Source organism: Dipodomys spectabilis, unplaced genomic scaffold (genome assembly GCF_019054845.1).
Source record: "Dipodomys spectabilis isolate Male_0828 unplaced genomic scaffold, ASM1905484v1 ptg000273l, whole genome shotgun sequence".
In the NCBI taxonomy this organism is placed as follows: domain Eukaryota; kingdom Metazoa; phylum Chordata; class Mammalia; order Rodentia; family Heteromyidae; genus Dipodomys; species Dipodomys spectabilis.
The window spans coordinates 1-21,433 of record NW_024870950.1 but is presented as its reverse complement, the minus strand read 5'-3'; the positions used below and the strand labels follow the sequence as shown (position 1 = coordinate 21,433).

At 59.4% G+C, this 21,433-nt stretch overlaps 1 protein-coding gene across 1 annotated transcript in view; it reads left to right on the top strand.

Annotated features, from left to right (window-relative positions):
* LOC122126051 (1-phosphatidylinositol 4,5-bisphosphate phosphodiesterase gamma-2-like) overlaps positions 1-21,310 on the top strand; it is a gene marked incomplete at its 3' end in the record, with an annotated part of 53,012 nt that extends 31,702 nt beyond the window's left edge. The window contains exons 5-16 of the mRNA XM_042700598.1: positions 401-448; positions 4,109-4,193; positions 5,508-5,591; positions 5,970-6,013; positions 7,307-7,379; positions 11,536-11,637; positions 15,465-15,583; positions 16,495-16,580; positions 17,337-17,457; positions 18,041-18,209; positions 19,561-19,665; positions 21,179-21,310. Of these exons, the coding sequence (XP_042556532.1) occupies positions 401-448; positions 4,109-4,193; positions 5,508-5,591; positions 5,970-6,013; positions 7,307-7,379; positions 11,536-11,637; positions 15,465-15,583; positions 16,495-16,580; positions 17,337-17,457; positions 18,041-18,209; positions 19,561-19,665; positions 21,179-21,310 (1,168 nt within the window). The remainder of the gene's footprint in view (positions 1-400; positions 449-4,108; positions 4,194-5,507; positions 5,592-5,969; positions 6,014-7,306; positions 7,380-11,535; positions 11,638-15,464; positions 15,584-16,494; positions 16,581-17,336; positions 17,458-18,040; positions 18,210-19,560; positions 19,666-21,178) is intronic.
* Between the last annotated feature and the right edge of the window lie 123 nt (positions 21,311-21,433).

Below are 21,433 nucleotides of genomic sequence, written 5' to 3'. Positions count from 1 at the left end.
GCTCTACCACTGAGCCACCTTCCCAGCCCCAAATCTTGCCTTTTTGTTGTTGTTGGTGGTTACGGAGCTTGAACTCAGGGCCTGGGTGCCGTCCCAAAGTTGTTGTTTTTTTTTTCCCCTCCAGATTTCTTTTGCTCAAGGCTAGCACTCTACCATTTTGAGCCACAGCTCCACTTCCAGTTTTCTGGTGATTCATTGGAGATTAGAGTCTCACGAGTTTTTCTGCCCGGCCTGGCTTTAAACCACAGTTCTCAGATCTCAGCCTCCTGAGTAGCTGGGATGACAGGTGTGAGCCACCAGTGCCCAGCCTGAAATGACTTCTTTTTTTTTGCAAGGAGCATACTGGGACTTGCACCGGTTTCTAATATTCTTTCTCTTTTGGTCTCCAATCTCTTCCTAGTTGGCTGAGAAAACAGATTTATTCTGTGGATCAAACCAGAAGAAACAGGTAAGAATCCTTCACAAAATTTGTTTGCTTTAGACTTACAATTTATTATGATGTTTCGGTTGCCAGTACTGGGGCTTGAACTCAGGACCTCACGCCGTCTGTGAGCTTTTTCTGCTCAAGGCTGGCACTCTACTCCTTGAGCCACAGCACCATGTCAGGCTTTTTGGCGGTTATGTGGAGACAAGGGTCTCACGAACTTTCCTGCCTGGGCTGGCTTTGAACTTCAGGCCTCATCTGAGCCTCCTGAGTGGCTGGGGTTCCAGGTGTGAGCCGCCGGTGCCTGGCTTTGGGGCTCAGTGTGGGTCCTGTCCAGGGCTGGGCTGAGGTGAGGTGGGGTTGCTCCAGACCTCACTCTCATTTCTTTAACAAATGTGTGGCCTGGGTGGATGCTGTGCATTCCCAGCAATCATCTCTGTGTCGAGGCCTACACGATCAATCCTTCTCCGTTGGGTGTGAAAGATGAGGGTGCAAACCTCTGTGTAAACTTGTGCATGTGCAGACGTCCACATCCGGTCACGGGTCGGGACCTCCCGGGCTGCCGACTTTGACCCGCTGTGAACCTCAGGTTTGAATGATGACGGCTTACATTTGCTTAAATTTGCATTTCTTTCTTTCTGGCCACGCCCACTCTTCTTTTGCTTTTGGTGTGTTGGTTCTGGGTTTGTTTTGGAGATGGGTTCTTGTGCTTTGGCCTGGTGGACAGTCGCGGGGGGACCTCAGACTGTGCTCTTCCTCCTGCATAGCGGGAATTACAGATTTAGGCTGCGGTGGCTGGCTTGGTCGGAAGATGAGGTCTTGCTGACTCTTTGACCCCAGCCGGTTCAGACCACGATCCTCCCATCTCTGTCTCCCGAGTTTACTTGGATCGCAGGCGTGTGTCACCACACCTGGAAAAAAAACCCATTTATTATGCACTTTGCGTGCCGGACTTTGAGTCATTCTCTCTCTGGAGAGAGTCTCTCTCCGTCGGTGCCTGTACTGGGACTTGCACTGCATGCTGACTTTTTCTCTTCTACTCAAGGCTTTGCCACGAGAGCCACAGCTGCCCTTGGGCTTTCTGCTTGTTAGAGATAAGAGCCTCACGGAACCTCGCTCCTCAGACCTCACCTCCCACATAGCTGGGATCTCAGCTGTGAGCCACGGTCCCCTCCGCAGGGAGGAAGCGGGCTTCTGGGTGTCACCTCCCTGCAGCTCTGTCAACACATGGAAAAGCCCCACCTTTCCCGAGGCCCACAGGGAGCGCCTCACAAGCCAGTGTCCCAGGCGCCGTGAACACGCGGCCGCTCCCCCCTTTCCTGCCGCCCACGGGGAGGAATCGGCTCATGGTTTCCTGAAGGAGAACCCGGGGATCCGAGGCCAGGGCAGGGCTCCAGGCGGCAGGGCTGAGCCCGGATCCCAGGTGTTTTGCTTGGCCTGGGTTCCTGGGTGGCTTCTCAGCCTCTCCACTGGCACCGTGGTGGCAGTTTGTGGAGAATGCGTGGGGCAGGGGCTCCCGCTGGGCATTCTCGGCCCAGAGAGGCCGAGTCACGTACCTGAAGCAACTCAGCTTGGTGTGGACCGCGCCAGGGTAGACTATTCCGGGGTGGCTTTTTCTTTTAAATTTTCCTCTTGAAAAGCTAGCGCGAGACAGAAATCTGTCCTTCCTGATGAGGAAAACCAATGAAGCTAATGTCTACCATGAAAGCTATAGTTCTGTATGTGACCGCACACAGAGCACGTGTTTACCCATTTTGAGGTTGGCACAGCCGCATCCATGTCCAGCACAGCTGGAGGGCTGGCAGGGGCCTCCAGGGTCTGGCGTACCCCACCGCGCCTTTCTTCAGAGTCTGCTGGGATAGTCTTCCTCTTAAAAGCTGAGCACGACTCCCTGCATCTAGAGACATTCCTATCTTCTGCTTCCGGCAGTGGGGATTGAACCCAGGAACCGCAGCTTGCTCTACAAGCTTCTACTTGTTAAGCAATGCTCTCAGCCCTTTGGTTTTCATGCACGTATTGCCAGCCTGGCCTGAGATTCCAATCCCCTGCTTTCCATCTCTGCCTGCCAGGTTGCTCGGATTACATGCTTGAACCACCTCACCTCTCTGGGGATTTTTCTCCTGAGGTGGGGTCTCACTTTGTCCTGGCTGGCTTTGAATTTATGATTCCTCCCCCCCCCCCCCCCCCCACTGCCTCTGCCATCTCCTGAGTAGCCGGGATTATAGGCCTGCTGCACCATGCTTGACTTACAGGTGATATGGTGGGTGTCCGTCCATCGCTGAAGGATGCTTGGGCTGCCTCTCCTTGTCCGCTGCTGTGGCTAACGCTCCCCGCCTCTGCTTCCCGCTCTGGGCCCCGTAGTCTGTCCTGGCCCTCTTCGTAACAGTGTGAAGGCCTGTGGCGCTGTTTTATGCACAAGGCCATTCACGCCGGGCACACGGGCTTCCATTTTCTCAGCATCCTCCCCTCCCCACGGCCCTGCGGCAGATAAGACCTTTGCGGACGCAGCGTCCGCTTCCTCCGTCCTGCGGGCTGTGCGGCTGGGCTGGGGAAGGTGGCAGCGGAGACAGGCGTGGCTCCGTGCATCTCCCTCTGTGCCGATGGCTTGCGTGTGGTTAAGAGGCTCCGGGCTGGGCACGCCTGGCATCCTCTGGGCACTGGAAATTGAATAATTAAACTATATAGCTTCACAGTGAAGCCGGGAGCCAGAGAGCTTGGTGCAGTCCCCGGCAGGGTGCCGCCCAGGTTCCTAGAGGGCCGAGCCCTGCCCAGACGGCCGCTGACCGTGTCCCAAGGAATGGAAGTTACATGCCATAGAATGAGGAGTGGCAGCACGTGGCCGGGGCCATTCGAGCCCCCGCGGGTCAGCACAGATGTCGGCCGCTTCCACCCCCTGGAGAGTCCTATCCAGCAGAGGTGTAAAGCTCACCCTCTCGCCTGCCGCTGCGTGAGTGGTGGTTGGCCATTTCATGTCCCCGGGCCGCCGTGTCCTCAGCTTAGAAGAGTCATCCCTACCTCACACCTTGGGCATTGGGCTGGCAGGGAAGTGTGCGTGTGTGTGTGTGTGTGTGTGTGTGTGTGTGAACCAGCTTTGCTCGATTGGGAATGGCTGTCCCAGGTGCACTGTGGACTGGATCCTGGCCCTTGGCCAGGCTGGCGCTGGAGACTGAGAAGAGCACAGCGATGGTTTAGTAATGTCTGCTGTGGAGGAGGCGGAGGCTGCTGGGGGGTGCGGGTGTGGATTCCAGGGGAGCTCGGGAAAGGTGGTTGAGGCGGTGCTGGTTGGTGTGCTGACACTGGGGGCTTGCTTGGGCAAGGCAGCTGATGTGGGGAGCCGCTGGGCGGTGGGCCTCTCGTGCTGGTTCGGGGTTCACGACCGTCCCTGCTGGGGTCGGCCAGACCGCGGTGTGCTGTGCACCCCGGTGCAATCTGTCCTGAGATTCTCTGTTCTGGCCGGCCTCCAGAACTGTCTCTGGCGGTGGGCACGGCCCCCTCCTGGCACAGCGCTAGGAGGTGCATCTGCGCACCGAGAGCTACTCCCACGGCCGCGCACACTCTCCACCGCTGCCTTGAGGTTGATGGTTGATGAGCTGCTCTCTCTCTCTCTCTCTCTCTCTCTTTCTCTCCTTCTCTCCGTCTCTTTCTCCCTCCGTCCCTCCCTCCTTTCGTTTCCTCTCCACTCAGCATTGGCCTCCGAGAGATGAAGGCCATTCTGCCCACAGTGAACTTCAAGGTGAACAGCGTGAAACTCCTCAAGGACAAGTTCATGGTGAGTCTTGCAGCCCTGCCGCTCCATCCTGCTCAACGGGCCGCAGGCCCGCCGGGCGGCCTGCTGTGCTGGGGAATGGAGTTCTAGAAAGGTCTCTGCGCTGCAGAGGTGTAGCCTGTGGTGACTGTGATGTCTGTTTGAGACCTCAGCTCTGTCTCCCCACCACCCTTCCCCGGACAGTCCCCCATTTCCTTCCCGGGAATATGAATACATGTGTCATGCATGTGTGCCTGTGTGTACATGTGCATGTGCACATGTGTGCACACACACATACGCGCTGTATTGGGGCTTGAACTCCAGATCTTGTGTTCTTGCTTAACTTTTTCACTCAAGGCTGGTGTTCTACCACTCGACCCACAGCTCCACTTTTGGCTTTCTGGTGGTTAACTGGAGATAAGAATCTCACAGACTTTCCTGCCTGGGCTGGCCTGGAACCTTGGTCCTCCTGTCTCGGCCTCCTGGGTAGCTAGATTGTAGGTGTGAACCACCAGCAATCCAGCTTCATCTTTCAATTACTGAGCTCCTAGAACTGCTGGCCACGCCTTCCTCTGACCTCTCTGGAACGTTCCTTAGGCACTCACAGAGAACACAGATGGGTGGAGCAGAGGAAGGGGAAAATGTGGTTTCTTGGAGGCCCTGGGGGTGGGGCTGGGAGGACTGGCGGCCTTCCATGTTACAGATGAAGGCACCGAGTGTCTTCCAGTGGTGTGAAAATTAAATTACCCAGAGCCATGAAGCCGTCTGAATGGAGTCAGGCTTAAAGAAAAGCATTATGCTTTAAAGTATAAATTATATGTAGATATTTATAAAAGCATCAGGATCGGGAAGTCTATTTTCTTTTTTGTTGGTTGTGGGCTTGAACTCTGGGCCTGGGCGCTGTCCCTGAGCTCTTCAGCTCAAGGCGAGCGCTCTACTGCTTGAGCCACAGCACCACTTCCGGTTTTCTGGTGGTTCGTTAGAGATCAGAGTCCCACAGACGTTCTTGCCCAGGCTGGCTTTGAACCGCCATCCTCAGATCTCAGCTTCCTGAGTAGCTGGGATGACAGGTGTGAGCCACCAGTGCCCGGCTCTTCCACAGTTTCTTTGCCCTCCTGCAGGAGGAGTTCTCTGCAGCTTTTGGAAACTGGGCTGAGACTCTTGCAGGGGTTTTGGGGTGCGCTGCCCTGGTCCCCGTGTTTTCACGGGCAGACAGGCTAGGAGCCTGAAGACAGTTTTGGTTAAGATGGACTTTAGCCAGATGCTTTCTGCTGAGGGCAGAGGCCGGCGTCGAGCAGCTTCTGACGCGCGGTGATGGCACGTGCTTGCTGTTGACAGGAAATCAGCGCCCACAAAGACGAGCTCAGCTTTGAACAGCTGCATCTCTTCTACAAAAAGCTGATGTTCGAGCAGCAGAAATCGGTAAGAGGGTTCACAGAGTCCCGCCTGTACCAGGAATCCCAGACAGGAGCCGCTCCTCTCCCGCCTGGCCAAGGAACGACCGCCCTATACAGTTGCCTTTATTTTGGTGTGTGTATGTGAGCAGGTACTAGGACTTGAACTCAGGACCTGGGTACTGTCCCTGAGCTCTTGTGCTCCAGACTGGCGCTCTACTGCTTGAGCCACAGCACCACTTCTGGCTTTGTAGTGGTTCCTTGGCGATAAGAGTCTCCTGGACTTGCCTGTGGGAGCTGGCTTCCAACTGTTGATCCTCCGATCTCAGCCTCCCGAGTAGCTAGGGGGACAGGCAGGCTGCATAACTCATCTAACATCCTCGTTCTCTGCGTGTTCCCATTGCAGATACTTGATGAATTCAAGAAGGATTCCTCCGTGTTCATTCTGGGGTGAGGAGCTTCCCGCCTGACTCTGGCACTCGGAGCACTGTGTCCTCTGCCCCGCTGACCTCTGGGACGGCCGTCGTGGGGGAGGTGGGGGGGTGCTGACCATCCCAAGACTGTAGCAGGAGTAGCAATGCATGGTGGGGGGCGGGGAGAGTCCAGAGCATTCTGGAAAGAGGCCTGAAGGCCTCGGGTGCTTCTTGCAGTGTCCTGCGTGGGATTGCACAAGTGAGCCGTTTTCTTGTTTGTCTTTTGTTTCAAATCAAACCTGAAACTCTTAATGGTCAAAGTCGTAGCGAGTTGACACGCGGACATGGCTTCGCGTGGCGCTTGACATGTCACAGACACCAAGGACACGTGTGCCCTTAGAGTCCCGCTGCGGGACTTGTCAGGGCCTTCCCTAGCAGCGCTCACAAGTCCCACAAGTGTCCTGTGTGCCCCACGCCTTTCTGACCAGAAGATGTGTTTGCATGGGGCTGGGGACACCTGGGCGGTGGCTGGGGTCTGGGGCTCGAGTCCTCATGGCCGAATGAATGCCTTATCTCTCATCACCGTCCAAATCTGACCCTGTCCACGGCAGAGCACATGCCAGACGGGTGTGCAGTCTTTGTGTGTGTGTCTGCACACGCATGCGTGCACCAGTAGTGGAGCTTGAACTCAGGGCCTGGGTGCTTTCCATTAGGTGCTTTTTTTTTTTTTTGCCAGTCCTGGACTTGAACTCAGGGCCTGTTCCTGAGCTTCTTTTGCGCAAGGCTAGCACTCTACCACTTGAGCCACAGCGCCACTTCTGTCTTTTTCTGTCTGTGGTGCTGAGGACTGGAACCCAGGGCCTCAGGCATGCTAGGCCAGCGCTCTACCACGGAGCCACCTCCCAAGCCCTCGTTAGTTTTTTGCTCCGCGTTGGTGCTCTGCCACCTGAGCCACAGCTTCACTTCAGCTTTTTCCTGGTTCTTGGAGATCAGAGTCTCACCGACTTTCCTGCCCAGGCTGGCTTTGAACTGCGATCCTCAGATCTTAGCCTCCTGAGCAGCTGGGATGATGGCGTGCGCCGCACGGTGCCGGCCTCCTTCCTCGAGCTCCGGGCCTGGCGCTCTTTCCCAGCCGTGGCTGAGCCCTGGTCTCCCGGCCTCGGCGCGTCTGTTCTAGCAGCCGCTCGGCCTCCGGAACGGGGGCAGAGGCCCTGGGGCGTCCCCGCCTGCCCTGTCCCTGCTTCTCTGTGGGGACCGTGTGCTCGTGGGGCCTGGCTCGGGGGCGCTGGCTGCCCGTGAAGGCCCCCTCCTCTCTCTCTCCCCGGGGCAGGAACACGGACCGGCTGGAGGCTTCTGTGGTGTACCTGCAGGACTTCCAGAGGTTCCTCCTGCACGAGCAGCAGGTGAGGAGACCGCGGAGCTGGGGGCTGGGCGGTAGCCTCACCCGTGCCCGGGCTGAAGGCGGGTGCCACACAGCATGGCCGGCTTCCGCGGCTGGGTCCCGCGGGCCGGCATTGATGAGGAACGCCACAGGGAGGGGCTGGGTGGCGCGGGGTGGCTGCACCCCGGGGCTTCGGCTGGGAGCTGGGCTGCGCGTGGGCTCTGGGGCCTGGCACGTCCTCAGGCGTGCTGATTCCCACAGAAGGTGGCATGGGGCCCCGGAAGATGTGGCCAGGGCCTGCGGACGTTGTTGGGTGCCACAGTGGGAGATGCAGCTGGATGTGGGGGGGGGGGGATGCGGAGGCCACGGATGCTTCTGGACACCCCGTGGCAGCCGGGGCCCCCCTCCAAAGGGAACACAGTCCCCAAGACGGCAGGGCTGGGACTGAGACACGGGCATGGCAGTAAGGTAAACCTGGGTCCTCTCACTGGCTGTGTGGCCTCGGGCAGGTGTCTTAGTCTCTCTGTGCCTCAGTCTCCTTCTCTCTAAATGGGGAGGAGAGGCCCCCCCCCCCGCCAACTGAGGGACCAGAAAACGGCCATAGTATGAGCACATGCGTGGGTGTCCTGAGTTTACAGTTCCTCTTTATATCGGTCATTGACAGATCAGTGACCCGGCCACCGCTCCCTCCCTCTCTCCCTCCCTCCCTCCCTCCCTTATTTCTTTCCTCATTTTCTCCCATCTAGTCTTTGTTTTTTAGAGTACTTTTTAGGGTCACAGCACAATTAATTTACCAGGTGCCGGTGACTCACGCCTGTCATCCTAGCTACTCAGGAGGCTGCGATCTGAGGATCGTGGTTCAAAGCCAGCCCCGGCAGGAAAGTCCTTGAGACTCTTATCTTCGACGAAGCACCAAAAAGTTGGAAGTGGTGCTGTGGCTCAAAGTGGTAGAGTGCTAACCTACCATTCCAAAAGCTCAGAGACAGCGCCCAGGCCCTGAGTTCAAGCCCCAGGACCAGCAAAATAACAACAAAGCAAGAAACAAAACAGACAAGAAAACACACCCCAAACCCAGATCAGCGACTACTGAGCCCGCTAACATTTAGATCGTCCGTGTTCTTGCCTTTGCTTCCTCCTGCAACCCGCCCGCACCTCGCTTTCCTGGCTGGAGAAGCGCCGCGTTGCGCACGGAACGGGGTCTACTTGAGAAGCCACGATCCTGTGTCACATTCCCGTTGCGCGTCAGGTGACAGCCCCTGTTGCAGGAGACCCGCAGCCCCCAATGAGGCCCGGGTGGGATGGCTGCCCGAGCAGCGTGCCAGGCCGTGCCCCCCGTAGAGATGTGAATGGGGGGTGGGGAGCAGCTCTGGCTCAGCCTGAGGCCGGGCCGGGGCTTAGCCGCGGGGGACGGAGGGGTTTATCGGGCTCCGGGACACGTTGGCCGCTGTGACACTTAACTGTCTTTCTGAGCTGTTTTATTGGCCCGTGTGACGCTGCTGAACCATGCCGCCAGCCTTGTTCTTTGCTGGTGGCCTTCGAGATGGCCCCCCCCCCCCACCGCGGTCACTCGGGGTGGCCTCCCAGCCCTGTGCACTGAGAGCTCTGTAGCGTTGAATTGCATTCTGGGAAAGAACTGGTGTCCGGCCTTAGAGCTGCTGTCCAGCAGCAGGCCTAGCGCCACCTGGTGGCCACGGGTGCCATTTCTCCTGCAATAGAGTGAATGAATGACTGGACTGTCATGAATGACCGGCGGGAGGGTCACGTGACCCAGAGAGGAGTGAGTGAGCCTGCGGAATTAGAACCCAGCACCCCTAAGCAGCCTGTGCGTTTGGGGGACGGGTACTCTGCATGCCTCCTTGGCCCTTGGGGCGAAAGTGATTACGGTTCTTCTAGCAAGCACGTTGGCTGCGTGCGGTTTAGAACGAAAACCTGACTTATTTATGCACTTGCTTATTTGTTTTTGAGACAGATCCACCCGGCCCGTGCTGGCCTTGGCTGAGGTAGATCCTCCTCCCTCAGCCTTTCCATGCTGGGATTACAGGCATGTGCCACCATACCCGCCTCAAAAACTTAAGATAGTGAAAGAGATATTAAATAGTCCCTGTCCTCGGTACTGATCCTGGTACGTAATGGCAGTGTTGTAATCAGGATGGAAACGTGGACTGTCTGAATCTCCACTGATGGCAGATGAACATAACTCAGGGGGGAGGAAGAGGAGGAGGAGGAGGAAAAGAAAGAGGAGGGTGTGTGTGTGTGTGTGTGTGTGTGTGTCTAAGAGTGGGGTTAAAGGTCAGCCCCTAGAGCTGGTTGGGCCTGCCTGGGTACTATCTCCCTCAACTTCTGTACTGATAGAGGCCCCAGATTCCCCATTTATACAGCACAGAGAATAGCATGTGCTTCCCGAGGTTGTGTTCAGTAGAGGTAAAGTGGTCATTTGTTTTTGAGTGTGTGCCAGTATTTGAACTCAGAACCGCTCACTCTTCCCTGGCGTTTTTGCTCCAGGCCGGTGCTCCACCACGCAAGCCACCGTTTCACGGCAGGTGTTCTATTTTTCGACGTGTTGTATCTTTTGCTGGTTAATTGGCTTTGAGCTGTGATCCTCAGGCCTCAGCCTCCTGAGTGTCTGGGGTTACAGGCGTGAGCCTGTGACCAGTGGGAGGGAAGATTTCAGCGTGGGCCTCGTCCAGTCCGTGCGCGGTGTTGCTTGCGCCGGGGCTTTAGTTGTGTATTTACTTTCATTGCTGCGCTGTATCACAGTGTCGAGGCATTTTGGGCCTCTTCTGGCAGAGGTCACACAGAGGTCCTACAGCTGCTGGCACCCGGGCCTTTTAACAAAGCCGAGAGCTCGTTCCGAGGGAGGTGGACGGCCTCCTCGGCCGTCCCGCACTCTCTGACGTGTGGACTGTGGACGGCATGGAGCGCCGTCTCTGCAGCCTCCTGGCTGGCGCTCCTGCCCAGGGAGATTGGCAAGAGCCACCGCAGCCGGGCATGGTTTGACACCTTGTGCCAGCCAGGCGGGGCTCTGCGACCCCGTTATGTCTGTCACTGGCCCCCTGCTCCTTCTCACATCCGCCCTTCCCATCCACCATAGGGCCTGGGGCACATTTGCCCTCCTTCCCTCCCTCCCTCCCTCCCTTTCTCCCTCCCTCCCTTCCTTTTTTTTCCCTTCCTTCCTTCCTTTTTTTGAGTCTGTCTTGGGACTTGAGCTCAGGGCCTGAGTCCTTGTTCAAGATTAACACTCTACCCTTTGAGCCACAGCTCCACTTCTGGCTCTTTTAGTGCTCACTCAGAGATGAGTCTCATGGACTTTCCTGCCTAAGCTGGCTTTGAACCGTGAACCTCAGATCTCAACCTCCTGAGTAGCTGGGATCACAGATGTGAGCTGCTGGCCTTTCTTCTCTGTAAGAGCAGAGGATGTAAAACGTGGGCAAAGCGGAGGGGGTCAGCGGAGGCAGCAGCAGTGTGCTTCCAGCCAAGTTCTATCTTTTCTGCCCGTGACCACCGGGTGTCAGGGTGTGGGGGGGTAACGGCAGTAGTGGGGGCAGTTTGCACCCTGTGGATATGTTCCTGAATGTTCTGGCACTGCAGAAGCAATTACTGAGCTGGCCACCTAGAGTTCAGTCATCACTAGCCTCTGATCTGGGCAGCGCACGATCTCACATGACTCCATTCTGCAGCTGTTTTCCAGTTTGCTTACTTGGAACGCGGACCGCTGCTTCCCAGCTCTGTGAACTGCCATCTTTAGGGGATCGCTCTGGGCCTGTCTGTCCTTGCCTCTAACGTGGCAGTGACGTCCGGAGTGTTAGGGACTAAATCTGTGCCAAGAGCTAGTCAGGGCAGGCACAGGCCACTTGCAGCCGTCACTTATTTTTGTCAATAAAGTTTTATTGGGACACAGCTGTGCTCCCTTGGCTTTTGTCGGCGATAGCTATTCAGGCATTGCCAAGGCAGAGCTCAGTGGGGCACCAGACGGCACTGCATGGCCCGTGGGGTCGGACCTACGTCCCTTCTGCTCCGGTTCCTAGCCAGGCCTGCGCGGCGGGAGGCCTCGGCCGGATGTGTGGCCCCTGCGGGCCGCGACTCAGAGTTGGCTGAGGTTCCGTCGTGGACCTGAGCGATGAGGGTCTTGTCACCTGCATTTGTGATGATTTCTCGTTTGTCCCCCTTGTCCCTTGAAGGAGCCCTGGGCTCAGGATATAAACAAAGTCCGGGAGCGGATGACCAGGTTCATCGATGACACCGTCAGAGAGACTGTGGAGCCCTTCCTGTTTGTGGATGAGGTACGGGGCCGGGCGCGCGTGCGTGCGTGCGTGTGTGCGTGCGTGCATGTGCGCCGGGTATGTGTGGGCCGGGCGTGCGTGCGTGCGTGCGTGTGTGCGTGCATGTGTGTGCGTGCATGTGTGTGTGCCGGGTATGTGTGGGCCGGGCGTGCGTGCGTGCGTGCGTGTGTGCGTGCATGTGTGTGCGTGCATGTGTGTGTGCCGGGTATGTGTGGGCCGGGCGTGCGTGCGTGTGTGCGTGCGTGCCGGGTATGTGTGGGCCGGGCGTGCGTGCGTGCGTGTGGGCCGGGTATGTGTGGGCCGGGTGTGCGTGCATGTGTGTGTGTGTGTGCCGGGTATGTGTGGGCCGGGCGTGCGTGCGTGCGTGCATGCATGTGTGCGTGCGTGCGTGTGTGTGCGTACATGCGTGTGCGCCGGGTATGTGTGGGCCGGGCGTGCGTGCGTGTGTGTGTGTGTGCGCCGGGTATGTGTGGGCCGGGCATGTGTGCGTGCATGCATGTGTGCGTGCGTGCGCGCGTGCATGCGCGCGTGCGTGCGTGTGTGTGCGTGCATGCGTGTGCGCCGGGTATGTGTGGGCCGGGCGTGCGTGCGTGTGTGCGTGTGTGCGTGCGTGCCAGGTATGTGTGGGCCGGGCATGCATGCGTGCGTGTGTGTGTGCGCCGGGTATGTGTGGGCCGTGCGTGCATGCGTGCGTGCATGTGTGCGTGTGTGTGTGTGTGCGTGTGCCGGGTGTGCGTACGTGCGTGTGTGCGTGTGTGTGTGTGTGTGCGCCGGGTATGTGTGGGCCGGGCATGTGTGCGTGCGTGCATGCATGTGTGCGTGCGTGCGCGCGTGCATGCGCGCGTGCGTGCGTGTGTGTGCGTTCATGCGTGTGCGCCGGGTATGTGGGGGCCGGGCGTGCGTGCGTGTGTGCGTGTGTGCGTGCGTGCCAGGTATGTGTGGGCCGGGCATGCATGCGTGCGTGTGTGTGTGCGCCGGGTATGTGTGGGCCGTGCGTGCATGCGTGCGTGCATGTGTGCGTGTGTGTGTGTGTGCGTGTGCCGGGTGTGCGTACGTGCGTGTGTGCGTGTGTGTGTGCGTGTGTGCCGGGTATGTGTGGGCCGGGCGTGTGTGCGTGCATGTGTGTGCGCCGGGTATGTGTGGGCCGTGCGTGCATGTGTGTGTGTGTGCGTGTGTGCATGCGTGCGTGTATGCGTGTGTGTGCGTGTGTGCATGCGTGCGTGTGTGCGTGCGTGTGTGTGCGCCAGGTATGTGTGGGCCGGGCGTGTGTGCGTGTGCGTGTGTGCGTGCGTGTGTGTGCGCCAGGTATGTGTGGGCCGGGCGTGTGTGCGTGTGCGTGTGTGCGTGCGTGTGTGTGCGCCAGGTATGTGTGGGCCGGGCGTGTGTGCGTGCGTGCGTGTGTGCGTGTGTGTGCGTGCGTGTGTGTGCGCCAGGTATGTGTGGGCCGGGCGTGTGTGCGTGTGTGTGCGCGCTGAGTATGTGTGGGCTGTGTGTGTATGTGTGGGCAGGTGTGTGTGTGCGTGCATGTGTGTGCGCGCGCCGGGTATGTGTGGGCCGGGTGTGTGTGGGGGTGTATGTGTGTGTGTGTGTGTGCCGGGTATGTGTGGGCCGGGTGTGTGTGTGCGTGCGTGTGTGTGTGCACACGCCGGGTATGTGTGGGCCGGGTGTGTGTGGGGTTGTATGTGTGTGTGTGTGTGTGCCGGGTATGTGTGGGCCGGGTGTGTGTGTGCGTGCGTGTATGTGTGCGCGCGCCGGGTATGTGTGGGCAGGTGTGTGTGTGGGGGTGTATGTGTGTGTGTGTGCCGGGTATGTGTGGGCCAGGCGTGTGTGTGTGCGTGTGTGCATGTGTGCTTGTGTGTGTGTGTGCGCCGGGTATGTGTGGGCCGGGTGTTTGTGGGTGTATGTGTGGGCAGGTGTGTGTGTGGGGGTGTATGTGTGTGTGTGTGTGGGCCGGGTATGTGTGGGCCAGGCGTGTGTGTGTGCGTGTGTGCATGTGTGCTTGTGTGTGTGTGTGCGCCAGGTATGTGTGGGCCGGGTGTGTGTGGGGGTGTATGTGTGTGTGTGTGTGCCGGGTATGTGTGGGCCAGGCGTGTGTGTGTGTGCGTGCATGTGTGCTTGTGTGCGTGTGTGCGCCGGGTATGTGTGGGCCAGGCGTGTGTGTGTGCGTGTGTGCATGTGTGCTTGTGTGTGTGGGCCGGGTATGTGTGGGCCAGGCGTGTGTGTGTGCGTGTGTGCATGTGTGTGTGTGTGGGCCGGGTATGTGTGGGCCAGGCGTGTGTGTGTGCGTGTGTGCATGTGTGTGTGTGTGGGCCGGGTATGTGTGGGCCAGGCGTGTGTGTGTGCGTGTGTGCATGTGTGTGTGTGTGGGCCGGGTATGTGTGGGCCAGGCGTGTGTGTGTGCTTGTGTGCGTGTGTGCGCCGGGTATGTGTGGGCCGGGTGTGTGGGGGGGTGTATGTGGGCAGGTGTGTGTGTGGGCAGGGTGTGTGTGTGTGTGTGTGTGCAGACAAGTGTGAGTTTGCCTCACACCTGTGTCTGCTGAGGTTTGCTTCCTGTCTCACCTGTTTAAGGGAAATTGCCATTAGAAGCTACTGGTCCAGCAATGTCCAGACCGCATTTTTTTTCCAGTTATTGATTCGGCCGCCAGAGGGCGCCAGCCACCAGCAGGAGCCGTGGTTCTGACCAAGTGCCGGGCTTTCTGCTGGTGGCTGGAGGGCAGGGGAGGGGCGGGAGGGGCGGGGGGGGGGGGGGGGAGGGCCGGGAGGGGGTGGGGGCGGGAGGGGCGGGGGGGGGAGGGCCGCGAGGGGGTGGGGGCGGGAGGGGCTGGGGGGAGGGCCGCGAGGGGGTGGGGGCGGGAGGGGGAGTGGGGGGTGGGGGCGGGAGGGGGGGTGAAGGCGGTCGGGAAGCTCCCGCTCCTGCTGCTCTTTTTCAAGGACCAGGAGTTAGGCTAAGACATGGCCTGCCCTCTTGGTGTTCTGAACGGCCTTGCGTCTTGAGCCAGGGGCCGACCCACAAATGTGCACTATTGCCCGTCGAGGTTCTGTCCGAAGCCGGGCACTGGTGGCTCACGCCTGTAATCCCAGTGCTCCACGAGGCTGAGACCCGAGGACCCGTCAGAGCCAGTCCGTGAGATTCTTATCTCCCAAGTAACCAGCAGAAAGAACTGGAAGTAGAGCTGCGGCTCCAGTGTCAGAGCACCAGCCTTGAGCAAAAAGAAAGAGAAACAGAAAAGCTCAGGGACAGCACCCAGGCTCTGAGTTCAAGCCCCAGTACCGGCGCGCACACACGCACATGCACACACACACACACACACACACATACACGCACACACACATGCACACGCACGCGCCCACGCACACACACGCACGCACACACATGCACATGCACGCACGCACACGCACACACGCACACACACACGCACACACACGCACTCACGCATGCACACACACGCACACGCACACACACACACGCGCACACACACGCACACACACACGCACACACACACGCGCGCACACACACGCACACACACGCACACACACACCCGCCTCCGTGCAGGAAGCATGTGTTCTCGCAGTATTCATAGTTTGGGCTGAGCACTGGGTCCCTGCGCATGCACACGAGCGGGCGGCCCGTGTCGTCCGTCTGTCTGTCCTGGGATCTGGGTGACGGCGGCCGGGCCTGCGCCGGCTCCTGCCTCCTGGGCGCAGCGCGGAAGCCTCCAGGCTCTGCCCGGTGCCGCGAGTGACCGGCTCCTGCCTCGTGGGCGCAGCGCGGAAGCCTCCAGGCTCTGCCCGGTGCCACGAGTGACCCGCGTCCGTGGCTCTTGCAGTTCCTCACCTACCTGTTCTCCCGGGAGAACAGCATCTGGGACGACAAGTACGACACGGTGGACATGCAGGACATGAACAACCCCCTGTCCCATTACTGGATCTCCTCCTCCCACAACACGTGAGCCCACACCACCCAGGGCCTGCCCGGCCCGCGCGGGGCGGGGGGGGGGGGGGTGCGGGGAGCGGCGGGGGGGGGGGGGGGGCGGGGAGCTGGAGGCAGGATTACACTGAACAAGGCCGGAAGGAGAGTTTCACCAGGAGAGTGAACGTGCAAAGGGCCTGGGGCAGGAACACCAGAGCTTAGCGTTTGGGAGGGCAGCTCGGGAGAAAAGCACAGCCAGCCTGATTGCCAATCATGTGAAAGGCAGCGGGGGGCCAGAGGTGGCTATTAAGCCGGAGAATCACGTGCTTACACCCGCCTCTTTGGGTGATGGGCAGTGCCAGAAGAGAGAGAAGCTTAGAGGGGTCCCCGTCTTTAATCCGTGAAGTGGGGCGGGGAAAGTCCCTGCTCACTGTAGACTGATGCCTTCCCACGCGTCTCCAGGCTGGGGGCTGAGAAGTTTAGGTGAACTCTTTTGGGAGGCAAATTGATTCGAAGTTCAGCCTCCCAGGCTTTATCCCTTGATTTACAAATTGGTGTCTTAACGCCATAATCGCACCTACTCAGGAGGCCGAGATCTAAGGATCACGGTTCAAAGCCAAAACCCCAGGCGGAAAAAGGCAGTGAGATCCTTGTGTCCAATTAAACGGCAAAATGCCGGACAGCAGGTATGGTTCAGGTGGCAGAGCCCCAGCTGTTGAGTGAAAACGGCAAACAGAAGTGCAGGACCCCCGAGTTCAAGCCTGGCGCGCGTGCGCGTGCACACACACACACACACACACACACACACACTGAATTAAGTCTCCCAACGTCTGCGTGGCCTCTGTTCGGATCCTGCCAGTGGTGCACGTCTGAGGCCCACCGTGCGAGTCTGGCCCAGATCCCCAGGCTGAGGTGCCCTCCCCCCACGGTGCCCCCCCCGCCCGCAGGTACCTCACCGGGGACCAGCTCCGCAGCGAGTCGTCCACCGAGGCCTACGTGCGCTGCCTGCGTCTGGGCTGCCGCTGCATCGAGCGTGAGTGTCGGCCGCAGCTCTGCGGGTCCCAGCCCCCCACCTGGGCCCCTCAGGGAGGAGGCTGGCCGGCCCCGGTAGCCCCGGGGCTGGGTGCGGGGTGTGGCTGGCCAGGGGCAGCATCTGGGGCCTGGCCGGGCCGCCCACGTCCGCAGCACACGCGTGTCCCGTCCAGCCGGTTTTAGCTGTGGGCCCTGCGTGTGCCAGGCGCCTCGCAGCCCCTGCTTGGGAGGGGGGGAGGCTAGTCAGATGGTGTCCTGGCTGAGCCGATGGCAGAGGCTCGTTGCTGGTCACCGCGCGGCCTTGTCCTCTCTCTATTCTGTCTCGGGCTGGGGCGCGGTGCCGGCCAGCGCCCCGAACTTCCCGTGTTCAAAGGCGGTTTTGGCCCGCTGCTCTGCATGGGCGGGGCACTCATTGCTTTGGGCTCCTGAAGAGAAAGAGGAGGGGCCGGGGTCCCCAGAGCCCTTTAACGATCGATGCCCCAATGACTTAAAGACCTCCCACAAGCTCCTGCCTTGTCACGGGCCGCCCCCCAGGACAAGCACCCCACACACGGGAGACTCCAAGCAGGGCGGTGCATTTGGCTACATGCCGGCCACATTCAGGGCTCGCTAAACACTCCCATGCCGTCAGGGGTGAGGGCCAGTTGCTCCCACACTCCCTGGTGTGTCTGCCCCGCTGCCCGTCCCGGGACCTGGGCTGCCCACCCCCCCCCCCCCCCCCCGCCTTGGTGGACCCGAGGCCGCTCCTCCTCCGCAGTGGACTGCTGGGACGGGCCCGACGGGAAGCCCATCATCTACCACGGCTGGACCAGGACCACCAAGATCAAGTTCGAGGACGTTGTGCAGGCCATCAGGGACCACGCCTTTGTGGCGTCCAGGTCAGTGGGCTTGTTTGCCAGGAAGGCAGCTAGACGGACGGACGGACGGACGGACGCACACTGCCCGCCCCCTCCTGGCTGGCACCGGTGAGTCTTCCTGTGGCCTCCGCCGTGGTCATTGGGGGTGTGTGGAATAGCACCCCGAGAATGGGCTCTGGCACTCCACACTTTGTTTCGTGTGTTTATTTTTGGTGCCGGTCCCGGGGCTGGAACTCGGGGCCTAGGCGCAGCCCCCGCGCTTTTGGGCTCAGGTCCGGCGCGGCCATCTGAGCCAGACCTCCGCTTCTGGCTCTGTTTTTTTTTTTGCTGGTGAATTGGAGATCTGAGTCTTGTGGACTTTTCTTCTCAAGCTGGCTTTGAACCTGGGTCCTCAGATCTCAGCCTCCTGAGTAGCGAGGATGACAGGCGTGAGCCACCGGCGCCTGGCTGAGGGGTGTCCTTGGTTGGGCCCCCTGCTGGGTGGCCTGCTCTCCCTCCTCTGCCCCCCCATGCCTTTCTGGCCTGGACACGGTGGGTGGAGGGCGGTCCCGCTGGCCCCTGCTCCGTGCCCCTGAGCCGGGCCTGGCCCCTCCACCACCCACAGCTTCCCGGTGATCCTGTCCATTGAGGAGCACTGCAGCGTGGAGCAGCAGCGCCACATGGCCAAGGTCTTCAAGGAGGTGCTGGGCGACCTGCTGCTGACCCGGCCCACGGAGGTCAGTGCTGACCAGCTGCCCTCACCCAGCCAGCTGCGGGAGAAGATCATCATCAAGGTAGGTGTGCAGGGATGACCAGGCAACCACCAGGGCCGCCGCGACCCCGGGGGGGGGGGGGGGCGCCCCGGGGGGGGGGGGCGCCCCGCAGCCTGGTGCAGTGCTGGCTCTCCTTACACACGCCCTGACCCGGCCACGGTCATTCAGCTTCTCAGTGGGTGCCCCTGAGTCTCCTCCCACCTGGGGGGCTGATACAGAACCCATCTCCACTTCCGGCTTTTTGCTGGTTAATTAGAGATAAGAGTTTCTCTCTAAGGTTGGGTGCCGGTGGCTCACACCTGTCATCCTAGCTACTCAGGAGGCTGAGATCTGAGGATCCAGGTTCAAAGCCAGCCCGGGCAAGAAAAGTCTGAGACTCTGATCTCCAGTGAACAGCCAGAAAACCGGAAGTGGTGCCGTGGCTCAAATGATAGAGCACTGGTCCTGAGCGGAAAAGCTCAGATATGGTTCCCAGGCTCTGAGTTCAAACCCCATGACTGACAAAAAATAAAAATCAAAAAGAGTTTCTCAGATTTGTCTGCCCAGGCTGGTTTCGAACCAGGATCCTCAAATCTCAGCCTCCCGAGTAGCTGGGATCACACTGATGGCCAGCCCCACATTAACCTTGAGGGCCAGGACGTGTGTGTGGGATAGGCCACACTTGGGGGATAGGTCTCACTCGGGGGATAGGTCGCACTCGGGGGATAGGTCGCACTCGGGGGATAGGTCACACTCGGGGGATAGGTCACACTCGGGGGATAGGTCGCACTCGGGGGATAGGTCGCACTCGGGGGATAGGTCGCACTCGGGGGATAGATCGCACTCGGGGGATAGGTCGCACTTGGGGGATAGGTCACACTTGGGGGATAGGTCACACTCGGGGGATAGGTCGCACTTGGGGGATAGGTCGCACTTGGGGGATAGGTCACACTCGGGGGATAGGTCACACTCGGGGGATAGGTCACACTTGGGGAGGTCGCACTCGGGGGATAGGTCACACTCGGGGGATAGGTCACACTCGGGGGATAGGTCACACTCGGGGGATAGGTCGCACTCGGGGGATAGATCACACTCGGGGGATAGATCACACTCGGGGGATAGGTCGCACTCGGGTATAGGTCACACTCGGGGGATAGGTCGCATGCGTGAGTATGGGGGGGTCAGTAAGCTGATCTCGTGGGGAGACAGGTCGTGACAGAGAAACCCCGAGAGCGTGGGGGGCTCCGGCTGAGCCCACGGGGTAGAGACCGCTGCTCTGTGGCGCGGAGGCCGAGGCTGGGCTGGCAGCCTGGACGCGGCGCCCTGGCTGGGCCATGTCTTGGAGGGGACGCTGCAGCGCCCCCTGGCGGCCCTGTGTACTTTTTCTCCGCAGCATAAGAAGCTGGGTCCCCGAGGGGACGTCGATGTCAATGTGGAGGACAAGAAGGACGAGCACCGACAGCAGGGGGAGCTGTCCATGTGGGACTCCATTGACCAGGTGGGCCGGCCTCCGCCAGCCGGCCTCCGCCAGCCGGCCTCCAGCCTCGGCCCGGGCCAGGGCCTCCTCCCACCTCTGCACTCCTCCTCCCCTCCTCCTCCTGCTCCTCCTCCTCTTCCCCTCCTCCTCCCTTCCTCCTCCTCTCCTCCTCCTCCTCCTCCTCCTCCTCCTCCTCTTCCCCCCTCCTCCTCTTCCTCCTCACCTCCTCCTCCTCCTCCTCCTCCTCTTCCCCCCCTCCTCCCCTCCTCCTCCTCCTCCTCTTTCTACCTCTTCTTCTACCTCCTCTTCTTGTTCTTCTTGGTCTTGTTCTCCTCCTCTTCCCCCTCCCCCTCCCCTCTTCCCCCTCCCCTCTTCCCCCTCCCCCTCTCCTCTTCCCCCTCCCCCTTCCCTCTTCCCCCTCCCCCTCCCCTCTTCCCCCTCCCCGCCCCCTCCCCCTTCTCCTCCTGCCCCTCCCTCTCCCCCCCTCCCTTCCTCCCCTCCCCCTCCCTCTTCCTCTCCCCCTCCCTCTCCCTCTTCTCTCTTTCTCTGCACATGCACACATATGCACACTGGTCCTAGGGCTTGAACTCTGGGCACTGTGCCCGAGCTTCTTTTGCTCAAAGCTAGTTCTCTACCACTTAAGCCACAATGCCACTTCTGGCTTTTTCTGAGTAGTTAATTGGAGATAAGAGTTTCACAGACTTTTCTGCCTGGGCTGGCTTTGAGCCATGATCCTCAGATCTCCTCAGCCACCAGCGCCCAGTTCTCTTTCATTTAAAAAATCTGTGTGTGTGTGTGTGTGTGTGTGTGTGTGTGTGTGTACGTGTACGCGCACGTGCATGCGCATGCTAGTGTGACTCCTGACCACAAAAAGGGCGTTAGTGGATACAATTGACTGAATGCAAGAATATACACGTACATTGACTGGGTGCTAATTTTGGAAAGTTATTTTTTAGCCGGGCGCTGGTGGCTCACGCCTGTAATCCTAGCTTCTCAGGAGGCTGAGCTCTGAGGATTGGAATTGGAAGCCAGCAAAGAGTCTGTGAAACTTGTATCCTCCAATTGACCACCAGAAAGCCCAAAGTGGAGCTGTGGGTTCAAGTGGTGGAGTGCTAGCCTTGAGCAAAAAAAAAAGCTAAAGGATAGCTCCCAGGCCCTGAGTTCAAGACCCAGCACCTGCACACACACACTAAATTAAATAACTAACGTCATGATTAAATGCTGTAGAAAGTCTTCAGATCAACAAGCAGGAAAAGCCAAAAAGTAGAAGGTAGCCATAAAGACTCCTAAGACCACCTGCCCCTTACGAAAGGCTAAACGTGAAACACGCAGGAGAATTTGATATTCACACAGTCCTAAAAGTGATCAAAGAAACCAAAGTAGAAGTCTTATTTATACAACAAATGTCTACCGAAGAGCCAGTTCAGTGTCAGGAACATGGAAGAGGAGGCAGTTCCCGGTTCGTGGTGGGGTGCTGTCTGTGGGGTGCCCAGGTCCTGGGGCATGGGGAGACTGAGGTCCCCTGTGCTCTTAGAAGTGGACTCGCCACTACTGTGCCATCGCCGACGCCAAACTGTCCTTCAGCGACGACATCGAGCAGAGCGTGGAGGAGGAGCCACCCCAGGTACGTCACTGGCCGGGTCTCCGCCGGCTCTGCCGGCCCCAGGTTGGCTGGCAGGGGTGTGTGTGTGTGTGTGTGTGTGTGTGTGTGTATTTCAGCACTGGGCTTGAACTCAGGACCTTATGCTATTGCTTGTCTGTCTGTGTTTTGCTCAAGGCTGGCACTCTA